We start from the raw sequence: 23,124 nt of genomic DNA, 5'->3' as shown, positions 1-23,124 counted from the left end.
TATCAAAACCTTCTTATTTTAACTCTGCCCCTCAGTTGTTCTTTTCTCTGTTCCTGCTTTTAGCGGTGTTGTGTTTTACCTTGTTTTGCGCCAGGACGCTCCTTTGCTGGAGCAGCTGTGCGCACGATAAATGCCTGTAACATAACATAACATATGATTCTATATATTTGGCGCACACATGACATTTTTTGTCCCCGGTGGGTAACCATTTGGATCCTTAAACGCTTCAGGGGCAAAGTTGCTGATCTAAATTGGAAGTCGAGTTTTCGATCCAAAGGCTTTTTAATAATATCCCGTTATTGCTCGAGACTCGGACATGGTTTTGTCTGGAGAAAGAGCCCAGAGAATGAAGTGAGGTCATAGCGCTTAAATTCTTCATGTGCAATAATTTCCCAGTAGGTTTCTTTAAGGCTGTTTTTTTACGGGAATGTTGAGGTAGAAGGGGAATCCCACAAGTGTAATAAGCCCATTTTATAGATCAAACTTCTCAGATCTTGCCTCCACCTCATTTTGTGAAAGCAATCAAGATTAATGATATCCCTTAAGCCCTCTGTATATACTGCCAGTTCCTGAGTGCACCATAATCTTTGCCAGAATAGAATTGGCCATAACCTGGCTAAATCCTTCAGGGCTTTCCTACCTAGTCATTCATTAGGGGGAAGTTGGGTGAACTCTGTGGCAAACTAGTAATCGCACGAACAAAAATGCATTCTCGGCTAGTGTTTGCTGGTTCAGGTTTTCTAAACCCCACAGCTCAGCCTCATAGAGGACTGTGCTCACCACTTTGCTGCTGTAAACTTCAAGTGACAAGCTAACAGGCTTTTTCAGGGAAGTTTTAACCTCCTTTCCAAGGGTGCCAGCTAATTGCTTGTGCTTTAGTGCCATAACTTCAATATGTGACTTCCACCTCATGTCCTTTTGGAGTTTGATGCCCAGATAAACAAAAAGCATCAACTTTCTCCAGCGGGAGCCCATCCATCATCATTTTCCCCTTGAACGATCTCTGCTGGTTGAATGTCATAAACTTTGTCTTAGCGGCATTCATTTTAAGACCTCTCAGAAGACAAAACTCTTCATAGCGATGGAGGGCATGCTGCAATCCTCTCATTAAATGTGATCCAGTGGTCTTGCAGGAGTACTGTGTTTATCAGCCCTGTCTCTTTTTATCTCTTCCTCACTGCAGGAAATTTGGCCAACTTTAATAAAGAGAACACCAATAACCTGGGCCTGGAATATGACTTCTCCTCTATCATGCACTACGGAAGGTGAGTCTGAGATATCACTGCTGATAGCCGCAAGGGAGCCTGAGATGTTGCTTCTAGCAGTTGAAGGCTGTTTTCTCCCACTTTTCAACCTGACAAATTTAGTTCATGTTCTCTGTCTCACAATTTGGACTGCCAGCTAGTGGTTCGAGACACACTGTGAGCTGTCCCAAGGAGTCCTAAATGCTCACTTACAAAATACAATCATACATTGAAAAACACAGTGATCTGATTGGTTAAGAAACATTTTTTCCTGTTGCTCTTTTTGGTCTCTCAGGATCGGTAAAAGTGCCATAGAACAGAGCAATCGGTCAGAAAGGGAAGATGAAGAATAACATTGTAGCCACCATTACAGGACACAGGGATTCAGTGTGTGTGTCCTGAACTGTGTAAAAAAAGGGGGAGCATGGAAGGGGGGGCCGGGAAGGGACACCCTCACCCCCTGGCACTTCTGAGGGGACTCAGAGCAAATTCCCCCCACCCCCAGGTGCCATTTTGTTTTCGTGCCACATTTCCCCTGCTACTCTTGTGGGACTTATGCGCAGCCCAGTGAAGTCATCAATGATGTAATTTACAATGTCATTAGTGATTTCATCAATTATTTTAGTTAACACGCCATGATTGATGTAATATATAAGGTCATAAGAAAGTAAGTGGTGGGTGCAAGTTATAGTTGGCTCAATAAACTATAACTGGTAAATTTCAGTGATTTTTCTTTTTTTTTTTACTTTAGGGTTTATAGTTTAAATATACCCAGTTATAATGCCACTTTAACTGTAAAAATATTTGTATTTGATCTGTTAAAATCATAAAAAAGAGTGGAACATACCACCATGATGAAAACGTCATCATTCAGATATAGAATTAAAATGACATTAAAAATGTTTTAGTTGTCGTAACCCTCGTGTGAGATGGAACCAAAGAGCAGCGGATTATTATAACAGCAATAAACATGTCCATGCTTTCTGTTGAAATTAAAGTGCAAATGCCAAAGGAAAATGGGGAGGGAGCAAAGTTCAAAACTGCTAGGCATAATTTTCTATCAAGTTTCTTAAGTCACTATGGTTTCATATCCTGGAACATTTACTGGTAAGATCATATTTGTGCCTAGGGCTTGTCATAGAAAGGGGCTTTGGAAGAAAGGAAGTACAGAAACAGGTCTGCCAAGTTTCTATTTTTAAGGTTTTGTGCTATTTCTTTCTTTTCAAGTTCTTGTGCTGCCAGGGACAAAAATGTGACAGTGTTACAAGACAGTTGAACTGAAGAACCGCTGGGGCATTTTATGACAGCCGCTCTGCAAGTCCGGATTGAGTTTCTCTTAGGATTGGACTTAAAAGTGACGGCCTTAGGTTAGGTAGAACCGGACAGATGCACAATAGATGTAGTAGAGACTCTGCTCCGTTGCCACAGAGGTGGCAGTCTAGGGATGGCCAGGTCTGTAGCCATTTTGGGGTGAGATCTTTATTTGAAAACAAACCCAATCTCAGTACGGTCAATTTCCGCTTGTAGTGGTCTCTGAAGCATTCTTGCAGATAGGGCTGTAGTTTCATATCCTTATAGGATGGGATCACCGACCATGCATGACCTTTACCGGCAAATATGGTCTTATCGGTTTGAAACGATAATTTTTTTATTGATTTGTTTGTGATTTTTTTTAAATCAGGGTATGACATGGGTGTTTGCCAGGCTTCATCCAGATTTAGCGGTAGAAGCGTTTGTTTTAAAATTTGGCATATAGAATTTTTGTTCCTTGATTGTATTTCTACCTCCTCCCAGCAGTTGTGGGCAAGCGTGTTGTCTTCCGCAGCCCTCATACGCCAGTAATATTTGGCCAGGACACCTTGTCTGGCCTGCGTCTGGTTCGTTAATCCATATTCCAGGTGTATCTGCGACTGCGAGATGTGTTGTGGGATTAAAAACAGTTTTTTATACAATCTGGACTGGGCTAGATTTAGCATTTGGGAGTCCTTAGTATTCAGCATTTCCGAGCCATATGTTATCGCTGGCAAAGATTTTGCAGCCACTACCTTTAGGAGATGGTTTGTTGAGCTGGCACTTAGGCTTTTCTATAAAGTTTTGAAAGCAAAGCATAATTGTGTGGTTTTTGTGTTGGCATGTTCTAGGTGATAATTGAAACTTAAATGGCAATCTAAAAGAACCCCCAGATATTTATATACTTCTACCTGCGATAAAATGCTTGAGTTTATCGTCCAGATGAATTTGGGGCGTTTTTTAAGAGTGCTGGAAAAACATAAAACATTCGATTTTTTTAGATTGATTATCAGCTGTTCTTTTGAAATGTATATTGCTAGTTGAGAGATCAGGCGCTGTAGACCAAGCGGAGTTTGAGAGAGTAACACGATGTTGTCTTTCCCAATTTGGGGTGGTCTCCATGAATGGGACTAAGGTTGTTTTCTAAATCAGCCGTGTAGAGGTTGAAAAGACGCGGCGCCAGAACGCATCCTTGCTTTAGCCCATTTTTTGTTGGAAATTTCTTGGTTAAACTCAGGCCATCCCCTTGTTTTATCTGAACCCAGCCACCTGGGTTCAGATAAAACAAAAAAAAGGCCCCTGGTTCAACGATGACCTTAAGAAATCCAAAAAGCTATGCCGTACTCTCGAGAAAACATGGAGAAAAAACCCAACCACCGACAACATGACCACCTTCAAGGCAGCCACCCGCAAACACCACCAGCTGATTCGATCCACCAAGAAATCAGCATTCAAGAATCGACTCAACAACAACGCCCATAACAGCAAGGAACTATTCAACATCGTCAAAGAATTCACCAACCCCACCGCAGCCTCAAACGACATCACTCCCTCCCAAGACCTCTGCGATTCGTTATCCTCCTTCTTCTACAACAAAATTGCCGACATACATAACAGCTTCGAAAACAGTTCCAACGAACAATCCTCTCCACCCCCCTCAGAACCTAAACCGCCCTCTAACAACCTCAGCGCCTGGAACCCAATCACCACTGAAGACACCATCCGCCTAATTAATTCCATCCACTCTGGCTCGCCAACCGACCCATGTCCCCACCACATCTTCAACAAAGCAGACTCCATCATCGCACCCCATCTCCGTGATATCATCAACTGCTCCTTCAACTCTGCTACCTTCCCAGAAAGCTGGAAACATGCCGAAGTCAGCGCCCTCCTGAAGAAACCCACAGCAGACCCCTCTGAACTTAAAAACTACCGCCCCATATCCCTCCTCCCATTCCCGGCCAAAGTCATTGAGAAAGCCGTCAATAGCCAACTCGCCGCCTTCCTCGAATCCAACAACTCCCTCGATCCCTCACAGTCCGGCTTTCGAGCCAAACACAGCACCGAAACCGCTCTCATCGCAGCAACAGACGACATCCGAACACTACTGGACAACAGAGAAACAGTGGCCCTCATTCTACTCGACCTCTCCGCCGCCTTTGACACTGTCTGTCACAGCACCCTCATACAACGCCTCAGCAACATCGGCATAAAAGGAAAAGCCTTGGACTGGATCATCTCGTTCCTAGCTGGGAGAACTCAGAGAGTCCAACTTCCCCCATTCAAATCAGAGGCCACCGAAGTCATCTGCGGTGTACCACAAGGATCATCACTCAGTCCCACCCTCTTCAACGTTTACATGAGTCCACTCGCTTCCATCGCGCGTCAACACAACCTTAACATCATCTCCTACGCTGACGACACCAAGCTGATCCTTTCCCTCACCAAAGACCCCAACACCGCCAAAACCAATCTTCACGAAGGCATGAAAGAAGTAGCCATATGGATGAAAAACAGCCGCCTAAAACTTAACTCAGACAAAACGGAAGTGCTCATCCTAGGATCATCCCCCTCTGCCTGGGATGACTCATGGTGGCCTTCGGATCTAGGCTCAGCACCCATACCCACAGACCACGCACGTAACCTAGGCTTCATCCTAGACTCCTCCCTCTCGATGACCAGACAAGTCAACGCCGTCTCATCCTCCTGCTTCAACGTACTTCGTATGCTCAAAAAAATCTTCCATTGGATCCCCACCGAGACAAGAAAGACTGTCACCCACGCACTGGTTACGAGCCGACTAGACTACGGAAACACCCTCTACGCCGGAATTACAGCCAAATTACAGAAAAAACTCCAACGCATCCAAAACGCATCAGCGAGACTCATTTTGGACATCCCTCACCAAGATCACATTACCGGCCACCTGAAAGACCTCCACTGGCTTCCCGTCAACAAGAGAATAACATTCCGTCTCCTCACCCACGCACACAAGGCCCTCTACAAACTAGGGCCCGAATGCCTCAACACCCGACTATCCTTCTACACACCCACCCGCCAACTAAGATCCTCAAATCAAGGCCTCGCCGCAGTTCCGCGTATCCAAAGATCCACCATGGGAGGTAGATCCTTCTCCTACCTGGCGGCCAAGACCTGGAACTCACTCCCCACTCACCTCGGCCTTACACAGAACCACATCTCCTTCAGAAAAGAACTTAAAACCTGGCTATTCGATAAATAATGAACCCCCTCCCCAAGCGCCTTGAGACCCTCTGGGTGAGTAGTGCGCTATATAAATTCTAGAACTTGAACTTGAACTTTAACTGGGTTTTTGGGTTTTATCCAGTGAATTTCTACCGATTTTTAAATGTCATCTAAAATCTTATTACCTACCCTAACTATAACCTATGTTATAAGTGAATATGCATACATAAATACATACATATATATGCATGGAAAATCTATGTATGGGATATGGGGCTATATTAAATGGTTCTGGTAACATTTTCAAAACACAAGACCGTAGGGCGGAGTGGTAATGTCAAATGAATCTTGAATCTGAGTATTCCACTATCGAAATAATTACAAAAATGTAAGTTTATTTGCACAGTTGCCGTAAATAACTTATGCTATTGGGCAGATTTATTTTCACTGACAATATGTATATACTTTGCAAAAACAGTATTATTTAACACCATAGGACATATGGTAATTGTGTAATGTTACAGTCCATTTATTTTTTAATATTGCATTGCTGTTTTTCAGTAGAAAAATCAATCTTTACTCTATCTATGTATCTACGTATCTATGTATCTATCTATCTATCTATCTATCTTTCTATCTGGGGAGAGCCTGGAGCGGCAAAGTAAGAATGGCTCAGGAGCGCAGCTGCCTAGTCAACATGGCAGCTGGGCACCCGCTACAGATAGCTCCGCTCCGCTCCCAAAAGACATCTTTTACCTGGCGGCTGGCGGGTACGAGAATGCAGCGATGACTCCTCTGGTAATTTGGAGACCGGCAGTTTGCTGGCACACGGCAAAGAGGAGGTGGCGGCGGCGGCTTGAGGACATCGTGGGGCTGCGCCTCTGCCAATGCAAAATGGCAGCCTCCTTTGAGACGCGGGCCCGGAGATGAGGGAGCACCCCAGGAGGAGCATAGAGCACCGGTTGCCAGCGGATGATCGCGGTGCAAGAGACGGGGCCCCAGTGACTGCGATCATTGCAGGGGTGAACCAGTAAGCTTCTGTGACCTCCTTGAGCCCTGGTGAGAGCGACCGCCCCCCCCCCCCAGCAATGCGATGGCACCTACGCACTGCACCACAGAGGATTCCCCTGCCCAGTACACACAATAGGAATATTGACTGCTTGGGGGGCACATCGTGGGATCTTGGGGTGCACCAGATGAAGTAGGATCCCCAGAGGGACCTGCCTGACCCCATGCCTGACCTAGTCACCAGCACACTTTGGGAGATCTGTTTACCTCAGTAGTCCTTTACCAATGAGGCAACCCGCTGCCGAAGAGTTCCTGAGAATCAGGGGGCCTACTCAGAAGATAGGGGGGAGTCTGAGTCCAGTAGCCTTCAAAGCTATCCATATGACAATATGGCCCATCCTCTCCAAAGCAGGAGACACATGCGTGAAAGGGAGAAGTGTGGGGCTGGGAGAGGACCATATGCGTCCCCAAAAAGTGCAGCCCAACAAGGTATCCAGCTACTTTGGGGCCTCCAACACAGGGGACAGTCAGGAGCCATAGTGCAATCAGGAGGTGGGAGCCTCAGTGAGGCTGCCATTTTGTCCCAATGCAAAGACAGCGCGAGGCAAGAAGGCCGGACGGCCGCAGCTCGAGGGTGCTCTTCAGCCTCCAACTGGTGCCTCACCAGGCACGAACCAAAGCTCCGAGTGGCAAGATTGATGCCTTGCAGTGCTAGTTATGCCCGACCTGCCTCTCTGGACTGTCTGCCACCCTTGAGGCCTCATGCCCTGCGGGGCCCCACCGGCTCCCCTAGGAATGCAACAGAACCGGCGACTGCACAGAATACGGCTCATCCGGTGAGTGCAGCTGCGCTTGCTCCTGTGCTCCCCCTTTCCAACTGGAGGCCTTGCTGCTCCCTACCCTACCATGTCACCCTCAGTGGGACTTCTTTTACACCAACCCTCGTAGCTTATGTATCTATTAAAATCTGGTTTTACTGAACGTTGAGACCTGAGCAACGTGGCTGGTGCCCGGTGGAGTTGCTAGACAACTAATGAGGAGATTGGCCCTGGTTTTCCCCCTCGACCATCACCTACCCAGCCGGACATTGAACACAGTTCTTCCTCGTCTCCCTGTTATGGCTCCTTCTTCCCCTCCTTTTCCACAAATTCTCTCAACCTCATTGTTTATTTACTGTACCTTACTACGCTATTGTAACTGTTGTAATTGGTAGCGCAATGTTCCTCTGTTATAGCGTTATGATACCTCCGGGTCTAGCCAGCACTACATAATCGTTTTTCATGTACCCTGTATTGCAACATTCCTCTGGTTAAGCACTCTGATACCTCCGGGTCCAGACAGCGCTATATAACTGCCGCAAATCAAATAAACTAAAAAATTGGTTTTCCTGAATGCTGAGACCTGAGCAACATGGCTGTTGACCGGTGGAGCTGCTAGACAGCTAATGAGGAGATTGGCCTTGGTTTCCCCCTTGACTGTCACCTACCCAGCCAGACTTTGGGCACAGTTCCTCCTCTTCTCCCCGCTATTACTCCTTCCTCCCCTCCCTCCTACGAAGTCTTGAAACATTGCTTATGTGTACTGTATCTTACTATGCTCTTGTATCTGATGTATATTTTAACGCAACGATCCTGAATGTAAAGCGCTCTGCTACCCTCTTGGGTCAAGTTTGCGCTATAAAAACTTTATAAATAAATAAATAAAATCTATCTATCTATCTATTATATATATACATATATATATATATATATATAAATATATACATATATATATATATATATATATATATATATATATATATATATATATATATATATGTATATATATATATTATACACACACACACACTAGATATACAGTGGAACATTACTCCCTTGCCTTATGTCACATAATGTTAAATAACACTGTTGTTCCATTTGCCCCTCACAGGGGCTGCACTTCAGAATGCCCTTTTACTGAATTAGAAGGTTAAAATTATGGAGAGCTAATCCAAAATGTGTACCATTTCAACTGGGCAGCAATATGTCCATAGAGAATGGGAATCAAGCAGGGGAGGGAAGAGAGATGGGTCTTAGAGCAGGACAAATAAGGATGTGTGCCAAGGAAGAAGCAGGCATAGCAGCAAAGATGTATTTTATTCATTTGCAGAACTGGGTGATAGATTGGCATTACAGAACATTAGAATCCAATACATTTTACAACAAGCAGTAAACCCTGTTCTATTTGGGATGCCAGGCAGAAACAGCTTCACAATTTGATATCTATATATCACTTTTGGATATGGGACTATGCAGAAATTCAATAAGAACTTTTCTGTGAGTCACATTCAAATATTAGTAGAAGAGTATTTAGTCTGTGGAGCATCTCACTGACATTAAAGTGAACCCAGGTTTGTGAACTCAACTGTCTATGAGGCCAGATGCCTGAGTGCTATCCAAAACTGTCCAAAATCGATGTATTTGTGAAAAATACAATGTTCAGGTAAAAAACATCCCACCAGTCAAGATGTCGAAACATGGATTAACTATAAATGTTATGTATTTTAACAAGGCTCAAAATATATGGTGTTGTAACCACATTTGAAAACTTAGGATATTTGGAGCCAAAGATTCTGCAGACATTTTTGAAATGTAGAAAGTTCAGATCTGTTTTTCTTTGAACCAGGATTTCTTAACCCCTCCCACACTCATGACAAGCTCAGATCATCATGAGCCACGGTTCTCGTCGAACGCTCAGGTGCGGGGGTAATTCCCCTGCTGTGCTGGGCGTTCTAATGAACGGGTGTGGTCATTACGCACACGAGCTCGTCATGAGCACCGGGGCACTGTGTGCGCTTTGCACTCCCCCCCAGCACAGCAGGGGGAAACAGCCCCGCCCACAAGGGGTTAAAGACTGATCTATTAGAGTGTATTAGGTCCAGACTCCAGGCCTGGACAGGAAGAGGACAACAAGTCTGCTTGGTGCTAGTGGGATTACGTTTTTATTTTAGTTAGACAGTAGACGAACGTCATGTTGGATGTGTTCAAGTCAGTATGGAAGCTTGCAAAAAGCTTGATTTTCCTATGAAATCACAATAAACTACACTCAAGCCTATAGCAGAGCACCAGCATGCAGACTCAATCTACAAAATGTGACGCTGAGGGTATAGTGATTGTGCCTTTATTCCCCCCAGGTATGCATTCACTAAGACCAGCGGACAGGCAACAATTGTTTCCTTAAAAAACCCTAATGCAGAAATGGGGCAAACAGTTGGTCTCAGCAACTTGGATCTTGCTAAAATCAACCGGCTATATAACTGCGGTAAGTAGCAGTTTTCTGTGATTAAATTGGATATTTGTGATTTGCTCAATATGCTTCTTCACCTATGGCATCCCAGTGTCATTCCTACTGCTCCGAGGTGGGGATGTATGACGTTACAACGCATGCTTTTACCACGCATGCTTTTACAACGCGGTTTTTACAACGCATACCATTACAACGAATAGCGCTTTGGAGATGCTGGATAGTGAATAGTTTAATTTACTATTCCAACTCCAGTCCCCGTGGACACTAGGGAAGGTGTTGGATAGTAAATTAAATCTATTCCCTATCCTAGAGCGCCCCCCAGCACAATGCGTTGTAATGGTTTGCGTTGTAAAAGTTGTGATGTAAAAGCACTGCGTGGTAAAAGTTGCGTTGTAAAGGATGTTTCCCCCGAGGTGGTTTCCACCCATCCCGGAGATTAAATAAATACCAGCATTCTCATTTACTATGCATCACTCCCATCATAGATCAGCATCATTCCCTTTATGTGATTACTGTATCATCTTCTCTTTGTAATCACACTTTACCTAAACATTCTCTATGCCTTCTAATCTTATCTAAACATCCTCTGCTACGTGTAATTTAATATCACTTCCTTTCATGTGATCACAGAATCTTACTTTATGTGATCCCAAATTCCACTATTTCATGTGACCCCAATATCATCTCTGTCCACATTATTCTCTCCAAGGTGAACCCAGTATCACCATCTCCACTTTGTATCAGAATATTTTGCTTACATCTACTCCTTTACAAGAGTCTAGCATCAACTTATTCATGCGATCATAGCATCCTCTCTCTTCATATGATCCCATATTCCCTTGTTCATTTGATCATAGCATCTGGTCCCTTCATGTGATCCCAGAACTCTCTTTCATGTGATCATAGCATCTCCTCCCTTCATCATTCCCTCATTCATGGGAGGTCATCATCCTCGTCTATCGTGGATCCCTTCATCCGAGCTGATCATCTGCTCCTCCAGTCCATCTAGTATCACTTTCTTTCATGTGATCGCAGAATCCTCCTTTATATGACCCATCTTCTACTGTGAATTACCTCTGTATTATGTCCTCTGTGCAATCCCAGCATTACATTGTTGAAGTGATGCCAACACATTCAGCTCGATGTGCTGTATGTGATCCCAGCGTCCAGTCCTTGCAACTGAGTGCAGTATCTTCTCCATGTGATCACACTATCCCCTTCTCACTTATGGTCCCAGCATCCTCTACTTCATGTGATTTCTCTTTATCATAGAATTCTCTTTGCCTATCCTCTCTTCTGTGGGATCACATCATGCTGTTCTCCATGTGTGTCAAGAGACCATCCTTTACTCCACGTGATCCCATGATCTAATTTCAGTATTCCGCACTCCAGTTGACCCTGACATTCTCTCATCCTCTGGAACTAAGCTTCCTCTCTTCTTGTGTCATCCTTGCAGCCTCTCTTCCCAGCAGTGCCAGTATCATCTCCTCTAGTGATCCTGCACCTTCTCCACTCTCCTATCCATTTTACTTCAGCATCCTTTTCCCCATGTGATTACAGTGCCCTCTTCTCCTTGTGCACCGTGTGAGATGAGCGTCATCTCCTCCATGAGATTGCACCATCCTGTCCTCCATGTGATCCCAGCAGAATGTTCCTTAAGTGGCCTCAGTATATTCCCCTCCCTAGGCTCTCAGCATCATGCTCTCCATTTGATCTCAGCATCCTTTCCACCATGTGAATCCACTATACAAGTGATCCCAACACCCTGTCCTCCATGTGATCCCAGCATCCTTTCCACTATGCTACTTGAGTTCTTGTTCTACATGGGATCCCAACCTCCTCTCTTCCATGTGATTCCAGCTTCCTGGTTTTCATGTGATCTAAACATCCTTGTTGAAGTGTGATCCAAGCATCGGGTCTGTAGTTTCTGTTCTCTGTCTTATCCCAGTATCATCTCCTGCTTGTGATCTCAGCATTCTCTCCTACCACTTGTTCGCAAACCGTCCACTCTGTGTGACATCAACACTCTGTCCTGTCAGTACTGCAAGTGCTGCTGCCCTGGTTTTGATGATAGTGCTATCATGGTCTCTATCTGAAATACCTACATCGCGAAAATGTAAAGGTTCATTGTCCAATGTGTTCTACTGCTTCTTCCAGTAGTTATGAGGCCTGAACAAAACTGCTCTTTAAAGGTCCCTTTTACTTTATTTGTCTTTTCAGATATGTGCAGCACAATCTCCAGGGTGGGCTTTGGATTTCTGAACTCTACCAATTACCCTTCACAGTACCCAAGCAATACTGACTGTTCTTATCTGATTCGAGTTAATGCTGCAAAGGTATGTCTGCAGAAAGTTCTTTTTCAGACAGTGGAGGTTTGCAACTTTGATATGAAAGACTCCCTTGATATTGAAGACTCTAGGACAGTGTCCTGATGCCAAGCCACTTCTCTGCCTTGTCTTTCAGATTTTGCTCACATTTAACGCCTTCGATATTGAATCCTCTCCAAACTGTGAGTCTGATTATGTCAGGGTTTATGATGGGATGACCAAAGACTCCCCTGTCTTACTGAACAAAGCCTGTGGGAGAGGTAGTGTGCCCCCAGTGGTGTCTTCAACAAATGTCATGCTGCTGCAGTTTGTTACCAATGGAGCCATCTCTGCCAGCGGGTTTAACGCCTACTACCAGAACGGTAGGAGACTTTCTGTTTTTTATCTTAGTCACCAGGTGATCGAGTGCTTGAATGGAAAACTAGCTCATTCCACCTTCATAGACTAATATTTGAATCACTTTAAAACACATTGCGATAGCATTGGCCCTATCTAGATCTGCATACAATGTTTTCATTGAATGAACAGATACATGTAATAAAAAAGGAGTGAAACGATCATCGAGGCAAAGTGCCCATCCAGGATAAGCTATCACTATGAGACATGATGGAATTTACATGTATGGAATTTTTATGTTTATGCTATTATCATGGGTCTGATACCAGAGTATCTCTCACAAAATATCATCTGTAACAAATACTGTGTCTTAATGGAATTACATAAATATTGCCACTTTGGAGTTCATAATAGAAAATCCCACTCAATTGGATGAAATGTTTGTAAACAATATTCAAGACACAATATATATGTCAGACAGTAGTTTTGTCAATGGTATTCTGACATGCTACCCTTATAATGAGTAGACAATGCCTGCCACTGCTGTCACCAAGCAGCACTGTGCAGCCCGTAGTCCTGTCCAAAAATTGGTTTGGAGGGAATGAATGGATGCATAAATAATGTCACTTCTTACAAGCACTAGTGAATCATTGCTGCATATTGCTAGAGTGTTTGGAACAAAGTGGTGCACCTGGAACATAGCTGGTGATTGCAGTTAGAGGTTTCTGGATGTTTGATGTTGTCTCTCTCCTTGTTTTCCAGTTGTTTGTGCCCATGCGTACAGTACTTCACCAGGTACCGTCACATCAGAAAACTATCCTCAGAACTACCCAGCCAGTTTGGACTGTGGGTACTACATCTCGGCCCCATCAGGGAACAAGGTCAGTAGCACAACACACTCTTTACTTTTGCACTGGAAGAGCCTATTATACCATGTCAATTGGTAGAAGATTGTGATGACACAACATTACTCCTGAATAAGACTCCTTCTCTTTTGTGTCTTATATTGTAGATTTCATTGACGTTCACTTCCTTTGACTTGGAGCCCAGCGTGACCACCTGCCGCGCAGACTACCTGGTTATCTACAACGGCCCCACAAACAAGGATCCACTGATTGGACGATATTGTGGATCAGGTCCAGTCCCATCAGTGGTGTCCAGTGGGAACTCATTGCTGCTTCAGTTCCACAGTGACAGTTCAGACCAGAAGAAAGGCTTCCAGGCTACCTACACCTTCGGTAAGAGGAGGCGTGCTGAATGCTTTGGTGTGCTAAGTTTTGTTAAGTTCTAGTATGTTGTATTGTATTGTGTGGTACTTTATTATATGTTTCATGTAAGAATGTTTTCAGGAATATTTAGAACTTAAAAAAAAAACAGGCCAAGCTTACCACAAATGGCCACAGAAGCTGCTCAGGTACTAGCCATGAGTTCAATTTACTAGTTGGGTGAATCTGCCGAACAATTTTCATACTTTGGTAACCCACAAAATAAAAGACAACAATTGTTGTTTGATGAATAATGTGACAAGAATCACTGGTGCAAAATCACACAGCTAAACTTGCCTTTACAATAGAAGGTTTGATTAAAAGAAACTCACCTTAAAGTCTCTATACCATGTTTCAAGTGGGGTTTAAAATCAAATCGAGAGAACTCCACCACTCACAAAAAATATTTTAGCACAAACGACAATGATACTCGCAAACGATGGACTACCACTGTGTAGCAACTCCTTTTAGGCATGTCACAAAAAACCTTTGAACTAGATCTCTGATGACAAAAGCACAGGCCAGGGTCTCCAAGGAGTATGGCTCTAGGCAATGGAACATGTTCAACTATCCCTGAGAACCATAAACCATGATCGAGGATCCATCATATCCTTCCTGGACTCTGTTGCACACCCCTGGCTACTCTCCGTTACTTCTCAGTGAAGGCTTGAAGCACCATAATATGATTGTGCAACAGTGTGAGAGCCAACCATAACTGTCAACGACGTGACTGTGGCACTTCTTTGCAGTCCTTCTCTCATACCCTCAACTCATACTCACTATCATGTTCCAATCCATCCATGGTTGTGATCTTTATCGCGTCTCCGCCACAAGGTAAAGACCACTTTATAGTCACAAAGATAGCCATCTTGCAGGTGAAAAGTTTACCTACAACTGAGATGCTCTTATCTCAACTTGGCCACAGATACTTGGAGCTACAAATCACTATAAAGACTCTGGCAGGGTTCGAGTTTACTGGGGTGGGAAAAAAATGAAAGAAAAAACACCTCACACTATGGAATGTTGTCTAGACACAACACTGTAGCAATCACATATTTATTCCCAAACCAATAAAATAACAATATGAATTTTACTCTTTTGATGCAATGCAAATATTAGGACACTATGATGCAATACTTCAGTTGCACCTCTAGCAATGGCTGGTGCTTCGACACACTCTACTCCGATTCCAAAGCAAGATGTCTTGCATTTATTCACAGGAGAGCTCACACTGCCCTAACATATCTCATTGGGTCCAGAGAGAACCTCATTGGATGTTAGTCAGAAGTAGCCACCTGGATGCAAGTGCACTGTTTAAAGCTTAATACAGGAGAGACGGAGGGGCATATTATGAAGCCTATTATCACCACTTTAGCAGCCGCGTTCGGCCGAAAAGTGGCGATAGAGGCATCGCAGTATGAGTAAGGACATGCTAGCGCGTGTTTCATTGTCTTAGCACTGGTTTCCTTACGCCTTGCATCGCATCTCTAATAAGATGCAAAGTAGGCATTCCCTAGCAAAACAACATTAGAAATATCGCTATCTGGCCTTCGGGGTATTTACTAGCCCGCACAGGACACATATAGCGATATTAACAGCCACTCTAACTGCGGTTATCGCCGGTATTTTACATCTGTGAAAATCCTGGCTTGACTATCTTTCACATGGGAGGTGGATTGTAGGGCAAAATCCACATTCCCCATCACTAAGGATTCCCCTATTGATGCAGGTTTATCACTGGATACACAGCGATAAACCTGTATTTCGCCGCTATCGCCGGATTTCTCATCGCCGTGGAGATAAGCGTTGTAAATAACTCAATATCTCGCCGATTTATTCATGCGGTAGCCGGCGTTAAACAAAATCACGCTACGCGCTCTCTGCAATATTTATCGCTGAACGTTAATGATATGCCCTGGAGATCTTACTGTTTGGCGTGGCTCGTAGTATATGGGACAATTCGTAATAGCCTTTGCCCCGGGCACTGTACCAGAACCAAGGAAAGCAGCAAAGAATCTGTGATTCTTGATTTTCCTTACTCTTGCTTTGGGAGTTTCCCTTTCCATGCAGGACCAGGCAAATGCTACCTGTGGCAAATGTTTTGGTCTCCATACACATTTTTGTAATATATTTTGCTGTATTCCAGTGGAATGATGAAGGACATAAATCCAGGCACAGATTATGAATAAGCTGGATTATGGCAATGCTCTATTTTTTGGAATGGCTCATTTTATATTTAACTGTCTGCAGTCCATTCAAAATGCAGCAGCCAGACTAATCTGTAAAAGGGCCCAAAAAGCTGAGCTTCTCTCTCCCTACATTCACTTCATTGGCTACCTGTTCGTAAGAGAGCTAAATTCAAGGTGGTGTGTCATGTCTACAAAACTATATATGACACTGGACTGACTATTCTGGCTTTCCATAAACCTTTACAAGCTTTTTTCTTGGTTAATTTAGTGTTGGTTAACGCTAAACGCATTAACAAAAACAGGCTGGGTGGTCACTCTTTCACCCATTTGGCTGCTGTACTCTGGAGTTCGCTGCTTGTTGATCTACGTCCGACCTTGGACCATGCTACTTTCCGGAAGAGATGAAGACCTGAATATTTCCCCTATAACTGAGTGTAAGGCAAGTTGCAAGGTAGCATACGTTCTAACGCGGTGATATCCCTTTGGGGATGAACGTTGCGCTCTAGAAATACATGAAATAAATAAATGAGGTTTACAACTGTGCCAGGTTTCAGCAAAGATAAAGAAGACAACATTTTGCAGCAAAGCTTTACCCTTCTGTCTTCTTAGAAACTGCACCATGTGTCCTTTCAATCATCTCACAGCATGCTTGTCTGTGTCCCACAAGTGGACTCTCATTTGTCCTCCTCTGTCTAGCAATACCCCTATGTAGCATAGCTCACACACTGGGCTTAACACGTGGGGCAAACAGTTGGCTGGTTCTGTAATAAGAAGACATGCCATGTGGGAAAGCAGAGCACTGTTTGCAAAATCCAATCAGACACATAATAAATAGGAGAAGCCGACAATTGGTTGCAATAAGCAAGACATCAAACACAAAAACCTAATCTTACAAATGATAAACCTGACAAAGACGAGAGTCTGACTGCAAATGACAACCATAAAAATGTAAAACAGGACAAGCAGAGTATTGGTTGGCACAAGCATAACACTGGTTGCAGAAACCTGCTCTTACAAACAATAGGAAGTGCAGTAATATTATAGGCAGTGCAGTACAATCATAAGCAGTGCAGTACGATCATAGGTAATGCAGTACAATCATAGGCAATGCAGTACAATCATAGGCAGTGCAGTACGGTCAGAGGTAACGCAGTACAATCATAGGTAGCGCGGTAATATAGGCAGTGCAGTACAATCATCGGGAGTGCAGTACAATCATAAGCAGTTCAGTACAATCATAGGTAGCGCAGTACAATCATAGGTAGCGCAGTACAATCATAGGTAGTGCAGTACAATCATAGGCAGTGCAGTACGGTCAGAGGTATACAGTACAATCATAGGCAGTGCAGTACAATCATAGGTAGCGCAGTACAATCATAGGTAGTGCAGTACAATCATAGGCAGTGCAGTACGGTCAGAGGTAACGCAGTACAATCATAGGTAGCGCGGTAATATAGGCAGTGCAGTACAATCATCGGGAGTGCAGTACAATCATAAGCAGTTCAGTACAATCATAGGTAGCGCAGTACAATCATAGGCAATCCAGTACACTCATAGGTAGTGCAGTACAAACATAGGCAGTGCAGTACGGTCAGAGGTATACAGTACAATCATAGGCAGTGCAGTACAATCATAGGTAGCGCAGTACAATCATAGGTAGTGCAGTACAATCATAGGTAGTGCAGTACAATCATAGGCAGTGCAGTACGGTCATAGGTAATGCAGTACAATCATAGGCAGTGCAGTACAATCATAGGTAGCGCAGTACAATCATAGGTAGTGCAGTACAATCATAGGCAGTGCAGTACGGTCATAGGTAATGCAGTACAATCATAGGCAGTGCAGTACAATCATAGGTAGCGCAGTACAATCATAGGTAGTGCAGTACAATCATAGGCAGTGCAGTACGGTCAGAGGTATACAGTACAATCATAGGCAGTGCAGTACAATCATAGGTAGCGCAGTACAATCATAGGTAGTGCAGTACAATCATAGGCAGTGCAGTACGGTCATAGGTAATGCAGTACAATCATAGGCAGTGCAGTACAATCATAGGTAGCGCAGTACAATCATAGGTAGTGCAGTACAATCATAGGCAGTGCAGTACGGTCAGAGGTATACAGTACAATCATAGGCAGTGCAGTACAATCATAGGTAGCGCAGTACAATCATAGGTAGCGCAGTACAATCATAGGCAGTGTAGTACAATCATGGGCAGTGCAGTACAATCATAGGCAGTGCAGTGCAGTACGGTCAGAGGTAATGCAGTACACTCATAGGTAGTGCAGTACAAACATAGGTAGCGCAGTACAATCATAGGCAGTGCAGTACAATCATAGGCAGTGCAGTAATATCATAGGCAGTGCAGTAATATCATAGGCAGTGCAGTAGCGTCAGAGGTATGCAGTACAATCATGGGCAGTGCAGTACAATCATAGGTAGCGCAGTACAATCATAGGTAGCGCAGTACAATCATAGGTAGTGCAGTACAATCATAGGCAGTGCAGTACGGTCAGAGGTAACGCAGTACAATCATAGGTAGCGCGGTAATATAGGCAGTGCAGTACAATCATAGGCAGTGCAGTACAATCATAGGCAGTGCAGTAATATCATAGGCAGTGCAGTACGGTCAGAGGTAATGCAGTACAATCATGGGCAGTGCAGTACAATCATAGGTAGCGCAGTACAATCATGTGTTCTAAACGTATTCATATTTCTGTTCTTCATAAACGTATTAGGTGCTGCATCGCAAGGCGCACACCAACACAGAGAACACAGGAGTACCATGTTCTCTATGTACTAAGCATTGTTTGTGTGCAGCATCTATATGGAAAACTTAGAACTTTTGCACTATCAGATGTATTAATCCAATAGAGTGCAAAACGTATATACAGTAGGAATCTAAGAATCTCTGTTCTATTAATGTTATTATTAAGGCAGGAATCCACTTGTGAACCCCACAAAATGGTTAAGACCTTCGAGGCACACCAGACATGGCGTCCTCTGTCACTTAAAACCCAGGAGCTGTCATGTTTAAAAAAAGTCATTGACATAATACATATTGGCATCTGGAGACACATGCAACAGGCTCCTGAACCACTGTCGGCTCTCCCTCTCCTTGCCCCAATCATAGCATGTCTCATTCACAAAGTGCAAGCACCTGGTATGGTCAGGTTCTACTTTGTGAGTGGACACCTCTCTTTTGTAGTGCACATTGTGATTGCACAGCACTGATACATGTCCTTCCATCAGTGGTGGCTCTTCCGCTATGGCGGAGGAGCATCGCCTCACTGCTTTCTCGCAGCGTGAGAAGCAAAAACATAAAATCGTAACAACTTTTAGTTATTACCATTTTACTTTTTTTATGGTGGGCGGGGCTGCTCTGCTCTCAGAGCAGGACAGGGGAGGAGTGGTTTCCCCACTCCTGACTGATCAATGACTGTTTGGTCGACCCTCTCGGGCCACCCAAAACAGTCATGCACACTTCCCTGTTCTCCATGCAGGGCTGCATTGCGGCCTGCAAGAGAAAATGCCCACCCCTCCAGCCCTTGCTGAGTACCGTGTCACGGCACTTAGACCAATCACAATGCTCCATAGAGCATTGTGATTGGCCTAGGGGTGGGAGCCTGGCTGCCTGCTTCCTGTTCCGACCTGGAGTCGGACACAGGTGAGCAGAAAAGAAGACGCGGGACCAGGCGGTGGTAAGGTAAGTTTTATTTATTCTTTTTTTTATGCAGCCCGCGGATACCCCGACCTCCTGTGCACGCCCGTCCCCACACATGAGCCGTTTCAGCCGACCCAGCCTTCCATCATGTCCCGTCATGATTCTTTCATGCCACTTCCTTCTTGCGAATCACATGGATTCACACTATGGGCATTGTGATTCACAAACCAATTTGCTAAATGATATAGTCCCAGTATCCTGAGGTATTTAATTTCCGATGCTGAGCTCTATCAATATCAGGAAGCGTCTTGATATCCTCTCAGGTGATTAGATTGCTATACAAATCAATATAATATAACATAACATGAAATACACAGAAGAAGTTCCACTGTAGATAAAGTGCACAAAGGTCTCAGGGTCCAGTTAGCAGGGTTCTTGAGTGAGGATGTTGGGTACTAGTCCCTTACACGTTTTTGGAGCATAGGTAGCTTTTCATGTAATGTTCCACGAAGCCAGCTCTTACAGTGTACAGACAGGAGCAACCCTTCACCACTTAGTTTCCCTTTAATTCTGCCTTCAATGGATCATCGATCGTTAACTTGGACTGACCAATTTTATCTATTTTCTTTACCTCTCCATCGCTGGATAAACTCAGCATTCTTTCTAGTCAGTCTACATCAGCCATTTCCTTCTCCACCAAATTACTTCACCTGTCATGAGACACTGAAAAGTGATGACTAAAGAGCATAGCTCGAGGCTAGGAGGGTTATAACACTGACTATAGGCGCTAGAAGAGTATGTGACTGAATTTAGTAGTAGAAGAGTATAAATCACTGAATGTAGAGTTGAGGGTCATATAATAGAACCTAGAAGAGGGTTTTAACACTGAGTCTAGAATTAAGACGTGTGTTGCCCTGAGACTAGAACTCAGAGGGACATAGTACTGAGTCGAGAAATGAAAAGGTTATAGCACAAATTCTAGAATTGAGGATGTAGCACAAAGTCTAAAAATAATAGGATTATAGTACCACACCTAGAAATAAGAGGGCAGTCGCTCTCTCTAAATCTAAAAATGCAGAGTTTTAGCTCCAAGTCTACCATTAAGATGGCTGTTACATAGAGTCAAGAGTCTAAAAACTCACTACCAGTCACATGACGCACTGCAGTGCTTTATATCCCACCCTGCACCTCACATATTCAGCTGCCTGACCTAAAAGCTGCTAAGGGCCACCTTAGAAGTTTTAACTGCATGCGTGTGTTTACCAGTTCCAGGAGGGTCTTTGCTGCACCTGGTATTTAGGAGCTACGTATAGCTTCAGTCTGTGCCTGACTGGGCAAGGAATCAGCTCCTTACAACTCCAGTGTTTGTTGACATACCCTGACCCAACTGCAAACAGCCTAGACCAACTAGTGAATCTATTTTTCTTAAAATGTGATTGAACGGGAAACATCATGGCTGTAAAGAAACAGGTTCCCCATCAGTGAAGCTCTGGCAAGGTGAAGAACCTGTGGGGTCTGTAGACACCAGCTTTACTGAAGTGGAGGAAAGGAGTCCTTCTTCAGGCTGGAATGGGTCAAGACAACCTTCTTACACATGCACCACTCTCATATGTGAGCTGTGGTGTACAGATACATCCACCCAGCAGAAACCAGTCAACTAACTGTGGACAGCCTGTAATCATCAGAAGCCCAATGACTATAATGTTGCATAAATCTGAACTGATTGGGAGGAAACAATGTGTTATGTCAAATAGATCTAAACCTGTTATGTATATGCGTGACTAGCTCTCTCACCACAACTATGAACCCTCTCCGGTAAGGTGTACCCCTGACCCACTCCACAACTGACATTTCTCTCCCTCTCTCTTATTGCAGTGTAAGCCTAAGAAGAGATGCTGCACACATTGACTCAGAGAAGATTGAATCTGCCAGAGTCTCCATCTCAAGAGAAGAAGCTCCTACATCATTTTATGTTACATCGTCTGACACGTCAGATAGTTTTGACTTTTCATCCTGGTGTTGTGAATAGAGGCCCTCATTTAGAGTTTGTTAGAAAGGATATTTCATCAAAAGAATTGGTGGATGTTCCATCCCTGAAACCTGAGTTTCCAGACTCAATATAGAGTCACAGAACTGCCATGTTTCCACTGGCGGACCTCTCACTGGCTCCTCAAACGGAAACCTTGGACAGATGGAAAATTCGTAAAGTGTCTCAAAACATCCACTCTATTTAGGGTGATTATTCTAGTCTCAGAGATGAAACCAGGGGCATGACCTCAACATCCCAGAGTGCTTTTTTTTTCTTGCTTTGGGAGTTTGTTTTTGAAGAGCAAATATATTTTCCTAGCAGTTGCATTAAACATGGCACACACTCAGAAGAGCATCTAAGCAGAGTGTCAGTGCCTTAAATGGAGCAACAGCAAGGGGCAACAAGCCTCTAGTGGTTTGATAATGTGTGCTGTTGTGCAATCCTCTTCTGTAGAGGTCTGATCACCCGGCTTGAGATATGGACCCCTGGTCTGAAATGTGTACTCTGCTGTCACTGTAATACATGAGTGTGAGAAAGGAATAACCAAATAAAGTTACATTGACATGTGAAATAAGACTGGTTAAACTATGTTTTCAGAATACACAATAAAAATTACGTATCATGTCAGAAAAGTCAGAAAAATCTTTATTCGGTTATTTACACAAAACAACCATAAAAGCACAATTTGATAAAAACATCATCATTAAAACCAGATATCTAAAAACCCCTTATCCAGAAATATAAAACACAATTAATCTGGTGCAAAGATTTACAACAATTCTAGGCATTTTAACCCTCCATACTGTTTCTAAATTTTAGGGCTAGTTTTAAAAAACTGATTACAAATAAGGAGCATTTGTGATTTAGCAGCTGTAAATAACAAAGTGCAGGTCTAACCTGGGTAAAATTAAATTTTTTAAGAACAGGCTTAAGATAAACCCTCCGAGGTGTATCATAAAACGGACAAATAAATAAAAAGTGCACCAAGTCCTGCGGAGACACATGGTCGCAGCCGCAGCACGGTAGCACTTGGCCTTGGTGGCTACCTTTTGGAACTGCTAGCAGTAAATGAAAAAGACCCAGACGGAACCTAATTGTCAAAGCTCGACATTGGCCAGGACAAATAAGGTTCCATGCTGAATGTAGATTGTAAAACAACATATTTTCGAACACTGCTTTTGTTTAGTTCCGCCTCCTCACGCTGTAGGTTCTGCGAAAGAGAAAAGGTGTTCTTCACGAACTCTACGTCAGCTACGGTGATAGAGTCAGGGTTCGAGAAAAGT

At 43.8% G+C, this 23,124-nt stretch overlaps 1 protein-coding gene across 1 annotated transcript in view; it reads left to right on the top strand.

Moving 5' to 3' along the window:
- LOC144826173 (embryonic protein UVS.2-like) overlaps positions 1-22,357 on the top strand; it is a 160,600-nt gene extending 138,243 nt beyond the window's left edge. Inside the window, exons 7-13 of the mRNA XM_078684568.1 lie at positions 1,184-1,265; positions 9,919-10,046; positions 12,252-12,367; positions 12,495-12,720; positions 13,457-13,575; positions 13,707-13,932; positions 21,688-22,357. Of these exons, the coding sequence (XP_078540694.1) occupies positions 1,184-1,265; positions 9,919-10,046; positions 12,252-12,367; positions 12,495-12,720; positions 13,457-13,575; positions 13,707-13,932; positions 21,688-21,692 (902 nt within the window). The 3' untranslated portion in view covers positions 21,693-22,357. The remainder of the gene's footprint in view (positions 1-1,183; positions 1,266-9,918; positions 10,047-12,251; positions 12,368-12,494; positions 12,721-13,456; positions 13,576-13,706; positions 13,933-21,687) is intronic.
- Positions 22,358-23,124: the final 767 nt, after the last annotated feature.

This window comes from Lissotriton helveticus, chromosome 3_2 (genome assembly GCF_964261635.1).
Source record: "Lissotriton helveticus chromosome 3_2, aLisHel1.1, whole genome shotgun sequence".
NCBI lineage: Eukaryota > Metazoa > Chordata > Amphibia > Caudata > Salamandridae > Lissotriton > Lissotriton helveticus.
Note: the sequence above shows the minus strand (reverse complement) of the source record. Positions and strands in the feature narration are given on the sequence as shown.